This window comes from Poecilia latipinna, unplaced genomic scaffold (assembly GCF_001443285.1).
Source record: "Poecilia latipinna isolate Pla-1442-1.1 unplaced genomic scaffold, P_latipinna-1.0 Scaffold876, whole genome shotgun sequence".
NCBI lineage: Eukaryota > Metazoa > Chordata > Actinopteri > Cyprinodontiformes > Poeciliidae > Poecilia > Poecilia latipinna.
In genome coordinates this window covers 146,350-152,530 of record NW_015113492.1, presented here as the reverse complement: position 1 = coordinate 152,530, position 6,181 = coordinate 146,350, and the positions used below count along the sequence as shown (strand labels likewise).

The following is a 6,181-nucleotide window of genomic DNA, read 5'->3' as shown; positions in this document are numbered from 1 at the left end:
AAAGTTTTTTTTTTTTTTTTTGTAGAAGATTAATCTCAAAAAGTTTTTTTTTTTTTTTTTTTTTTTTAGAAAAGTCAAGCTTCGATTTGAGGACATTTATTCAGTGGGGCAAAAAATCAAATTTTATGAAATAGCTTGTTTTTAACAAAATATCTAATTCCACTCTTATTATTATTATTATTATTATTATTATTATTATTATTATCCCTGTTTTTTTCTAGGGTTGGGGTTAGAGAGACATTTCTAACCATTCCTCTTTGCACAATTTTAGAGGTCTGTCACTCCAAGCCATCTTAGCTACTCCCCTGCAAACTTTTGATGCATCCAAGTAATAGACCAGTGTTTACATTTATAATAGTAGGACAGAAAAGGCGTCTTTCTGGTGTCCTCCCCAAATAACCAGTTAGCATAGATGTTATCTAACACTTGCTAAGGGACCTTGATGACCCCAAGGTCACACTTCTTTCTGCGGTTCTCTGACAGAACTTTTTCTTTCCTTATCGTCTTGCTCACTTTGCTTGGCAGTAGAGTAGCTTAACAAGACACATCCTCCAGTTACATTTATTTGAAAAGGACTGGATGTTTTAATTTTGCATGAGGAATATGTGTGTACACAGGGTTGTTACTTAAAGAATATTAATATTAATAATATGTGTGGCATCGTAGATGAGAATAAAAAGTGTAACATCACTCAACAATTGATTCTTCTGCTCCATTTTGTGTTGACCTAATGCTGGATCAGTAATGTGCCGAATTTCAAAGCAACCAGAGGAGGGAAACTTACAAACTGAATCAGAATGTACTTCTAAACGCAGTTAAAGATGAATTATCCCAACTGCTTTTTCTACCTTTTCTTTTCTTTGCAGTTTTTTCTGTTTACTGTAACTTTTCAGTGCTTGATTGGGTCTTTTATGCGTGATATAAATGGGTATGAAGGAAAGCAGCAGCTCTCTTTAACTCTGGCACTCTGCAGGAGTTGCACCAGTGTGAATTTATTTTTTTCTTCATTTTTATTTTTCTACATAACGTTGCACTTTGCACTGATACAGTGAGAGAAAGCTTCTGTTTGTCAGGATACAGTACGCCTACATTCCCTAGTTAGCTGCCTTCATTCCATTCAGTGTTGACATACCCATTATACCAGAGGCCAAAGCTTTGCAAATTATTCAGTTAGTCATACTTTCTGTCAGTATGACTTTCTGAACTGGGAGACCCTAGAGTTGAGGTTGGCATTGCAACGCCTACAGTTTTGTGGAAAAGGGCAAAATACTTGCTTTCACTTCATATTTCTACATGTAGAGATATAAAGGAACATATCTGGTGCTCCCGACAATGTCTACAAATAAGGTTAATAAAATGTCAGCTTGAAAACAAACGGATGACATTTGATGTGCAAGACCTTTAGAGGGATGCAAACAAATTCAGTTTGCAAACCTTGATGAATATAGGTCAACTAAGTCATGGGAAAAACTCAAGTTCACGCCAAGATTTGGTAGCTTGTAAAAACAGCTTTAGCCACAACAATCTGAGTTATCACTTTCTGGAGAAATTCTGAAGGAATTTTTTTTCCCTTTCAAGATTTAGATCATTGAGGATTGCTGGCAAGGCCTCAAGACACCGTCACCATATCTTAAGAGGGAATACAGTTTCTTCAAACAACAAATGTGCAATAATAAAGTTATTATTGTACATTAACTTTATGATTTAACATGTTAACTTTGAGTGAGCATTGCCCATGTTGATTTGGATAATCCTATCTAACTAACAGTTGCTTCTCTTAGATCTTTGTTGATGCGTTCCCTCATTGCCATTGCGTTTCTACTCACCTGTATACGCCAAAGCAGCAAACTTGTCAAAGCGCCGGCTCTTATAGAGGAAATCATACGGGTAATCATCAGTTAATCAAGTGCATTCCTTCCTAAATCCAATGAGGCAATTCTTAGGTTTTCTTTAATAGTTGCACTTTTTTCACTCTGTCTGACTTAACATTATTCTTTAAGGTCATCTAAATACAAGATGTTGCTTTCATTTTGAGAAAAGGGAAAGGATATCCTTGAGCATTTCTAATTTTAGCAGAAGCCCTTTGACAGATTTGTGCCCCTCGTCTTCACTGCAGGGTCTCTGGCGGTGTCGGTCACCGACATGACGGCTCCGGTGGTCGGATCGTCGGGAGGAGTGTACGCCCTCGTCTCGGCACATTTGGCCAATGTTGTAATGGTGAGCTTTTGTGTTTGCATGTATGGGTGTGTCTTTGAAGACATCACTCATATGCCCTGTCTAATCCTGAGAAGATCCTGTTTGAAAGCCCAGCAGGTGCTTCTCCACCTCCAAATACCTTACATTCTTCACTGTCAGTTCTTCAAAGATCACACAAGTGTGCCGGTGTGTGGACATGCTTATGTGACAGAGTGTGAATAAAATCCCATCAATGCACCCTCCTGTCCTTTGTTGTAACTCCCACCCGTCTAATATGTAATCAAACACACTTTTATTGTTCCTCAAAGTGAACCTCTGTGTCTTATTTTGCCCATCATGGATTCCAGCAGGTCCCTCTGATCATTTTCAAGGTCAGGATGGAGGTATTTGTCTTTATTCTCCGTTCTGAAGTCATATTATCTCTTACCACAGAGGGTCAGAGTGTCTTGAACATTTTCATAATTGACCTGAATTAAGACAAGGGGCACATACTGATGTTGTTTTGATGCCATGATGTGTATTTGTGAGCATGTGTGTGAATTCCAGGAGTGCCATTGGCACTTTATATGCTTTTCCCCCAATATCTGAGTCCTCTCTTTCTTTCTGTTTTTCTAGAACTGGTCGGGAATGAAGTGTCAGTTTAAGTTATTCCGAATGGCCATGGCCTTGGTTTGCAGTAAGTTGGAAATAATCCGCCTCTCCTCCACCTCACCTCTGATATGAGGTGAGGTGGATTTATTTATTTATTTATGTTTTTTTTACCACCATTGTTCTTCTACTCTGTTCCTGAGATCCATGACTGAAGGCAATACTGAACTGTTTTAATTACTGACTGACTAAACTTGTGTTGTCTCTTCCAAACTTTACCATAATTTTTAAAATGCTATAAATCTTAGAAGATCAACTAAATGATCGGATTTCTTATGCAGTCTGGAAAAGCTTGGAAAAGTACATCATTTATTTCAGTATTTTTTGCATCTGGGTAATTGTAAAGTATGGACAAATCTTTCTGTTTCCTGAAATTATTCCTTTTTAAGTGTTATTTTTAGTTCTTCCTTCCCTTTGTCCTTCTTCTCTTCCCTATGTTCTTTCATTCCTTGCTTGTTCTTTCTTTCTTTGAAACAAGGCATCATTGTACCACATCCATCCATCCATCCATCCATCCATCCATCCATCCATCCATCCAGTCTGACTGAGCTTGAGCTATTATGCAGGAATATGTTTGTCTGCCATCTTTCTATACTTGAAAGTAATTTCTAAAGATGTAAAAAGAGCCAGATTAATCACAGAGACTGCATCTTCCATCTGATATTAAGTGACATAGAGGTGACTCATTTAAAACATATTTCTTGTATCGTCACATGTTCACATCTTGTCTCTCTCTCTCACTCTGTGTTCACAGTGAGCGTAGAGTTTGGTCGGGCTGTGTGGCTGCGCTTCTACCCTCCAGCCTTCCCCCCGTGTCCCAACCCCAGCTTTGTAGCTCACCTGGGGGGAGTCCTGGTGGGTCTCACCCTAGGCGTGGTGGTCCTGCAGAACTACGAGCAACGGCTTCAGGAGCAGTCGCTGTTTTGGATATTTTTCTGCGTCTACACCTTGTTTGTGCTCTGTGCTGTGTTCTGGAACGTTTTTGCCTACAGCCTGCTCGATGTGCGAATACCCCCGGCACCGTGAACCTGCTTCCAGGGGGCCAGCTGGCTGGATGTATCACCTCAGTATTCACGTTCAGAGTCTCACCTGTCGGTAGTCTAAGACGTCCCACAGCCTACTAGTTTCACTAACTCTAGCCTTATCATTCAAGCTGAACTCCACCTGCTCTTTGTCTGTGTCTGCTGGTTGCTTGTGGAACTCGACGATAAAACATCAGCAAAGAAGAAGCCTCGGATTTAACACTACAGCATTGCTTTTACCTCTTCTGCCTATTTCTCCTCAATCCAACGGTGCCTTCTCATGAAGACATCACCTGCTGGAAGTATTTCTGCACATCTGCCTCTTGGTTGGAGAGACGGCGACAACACCTTACAGTGTTACACCATTCTTGGGTCATAACAGTTTCTCGTAATCCTCTTTAAGTGAAAAAAAAAAAGCGTTTACTCTTACAGGATGTTGGTGTTTCGCTGTCCATACAAGCATCAGGTGCATCACGTAGCACAACTTCAATGAAAACAGATTCTTTAAGCTACACGTCAGTCACCTTTACAGGTTAAAAATTTAAGTTTTGAAGAGGGTGTGAGTTACTGTTAAGTATTGCCTTCAGAATCAATACATAGGCGTGGACTGGCTAGGTATAATAAGGATCTCAAACTACAAAATTTTTCCAACATGCCATGGTTTCAGTTTGAAGCCTGTGAGGCCCCCTACCACTCACCTACAGATATGATTTTTTTAAGAAACATTGTTTTCTTCTGTTTGTGCAAAAATCTCCATCTTCACAGTTTGTGGGATTTCAGCTCAAACAGCTGCACTAGCTATGCTGCACCAGCAGTTGACAATAATCTTGACATTAACTATGTTAAAATTTACAAGAAGAAAATCCTAAACATGGCTAAAACAGAGCTAAGCTAGTCAAATGACTAATAATCTCATAGTGATAAAAAACAAAAAAAACAGGAATAAACGGAGATAAGCTGATACATTTTTTGTTTTAAATCTTTGTGTAAATGTCATGATATCAGTTTGCAGACTTCAGACTATCTTACCAGGAGAAACACTTACTGGCCCATGCCTATGGAAACAAAACCGTGTCCAGCGCTTTTAAAAACCTCAGTCTCGTCTCTTTTCTGTGTGCAGGGGCTGTGTTTGTACTTATGAAAAAGAAACAGAAGTGCCATTCTGACTTGAAACTTTTTGATGCCAAAACATTGCTGCAAGCACTGGCGAGGAGTGTGTCCCTAACTAGTGTTGCTAGGTTTTGTGACTAAGGAGTCTGTCATATGTAAGAGAAAAACCTTTAGTGAAGAACATCCTCCCGATACAAAAAAATGCAGTGAAATTCTTCATCTTCCCTAACAAAGCGCTTCATTTTCAGTAATTGTTGCACAAGGTATAAATAAAACACAAAAGATAACTTTATTCATTCATGGTTGAGCCTCAGTGAATCATTTTCTTGTTTGAACATACATCCCTGACCTCAAGTCATTCAAGTTTAGGTTGTTTCATTTTCAGTTCAGAAGCCAGCTGGACAGAAAAAGAAAAAAGAATCAATATTTGTCTATTAGTTCTTGTCTCAACTTGATTGGTTAATTGATTGGAGCTGATATGGGAAGCAAGCATCACCCAAAGCTTGAGGTCTCTAACTGTACTGTATTTTAAGACTCGTGTTACACGCTTTAATGACTATTAATCTAATGAAGTCCAGATTAATGTTTTAACATGTTAGATTTTTTTTATGTGGTGATACTGGTATGTTGCGTAATTGTTTGGACATCATATATGTTCGATATATTCTGTATGTATCCTATTTAAATGAAGGTTAATGATGGCCTGGGATTGTACATAATAAGGGCTACTACACCAAACTGAGTGAGGAGTAAAGCTGCAGATAGTATTTTGATGTTGTGCATATTTTGTAGATTTGATATGTGCATAATAAGGGTCCAATAAAATGTTTTATACAAATCTAAATAGGATTTTAGTGTTTTCTTTTAGACATTTGTTCACTGTTGCAGTTTTTTCCTCTGTGTAATTATTTCAAACATTATTCAGTGGTTAAGTTAAACTTGTAGAAATGGTCTTTGAAGCATGATGGAAGATGAACCCAAGTTGTGCAAGAATGCAGATTTGTATGAGGGGAGCTCATTTTATCCACAATAATCAAACTGCGGGAGTTGCTAAATTCAAATATGCATTTTGAATTACAAATAATGCTGAAAGAACACATATCACTCAACCTCAACTTTGTAAGGGTCAGAACTGTATATAAACTTATGCAAAAATACAATTCAAAAACATAAGATTGTCAAGGGGCTGAGGAGGGGTATGGATT

At 38.5% G+C, this 6,181-nt stretch overlaps 1 protein-coding gene across 1 annotated transcript in view; it reads left to right on the top strand.

Annotated features, from left to right (window-relative positions):
- The window catches only part of LOC106957120 (rhomboid-related protein 3-like), a 14,064-nt gene extending 8,244 nt beyond the window's left edge, over window positions 1-5,820 (top strand). Inside the window, exons 2-4 of the mRNA XM_015048352.1 lie at window positions 2,117-2,217; window positions 2,812-2,872; window positions 3,599-5,820. Of these exons, the coding sequence (XP_014903838.1) occupies window positions 2,143-2,217; window positions 2,812-2,872; window positions 3,599-3,870 (408 nt within the window). The 5' untranslated portion in view covers window positions 2,117-2,142 and the 3' untranslated portion in view covers window positions 3,871-5,820. The remainder of the gene's footprint in view (window positions 1-2,116; window positions 2,218-2,811; window positions 2,873-3,598) is intronic.
- Window positions 5,821-6,181: the final 361 nt, after the last annotated feature.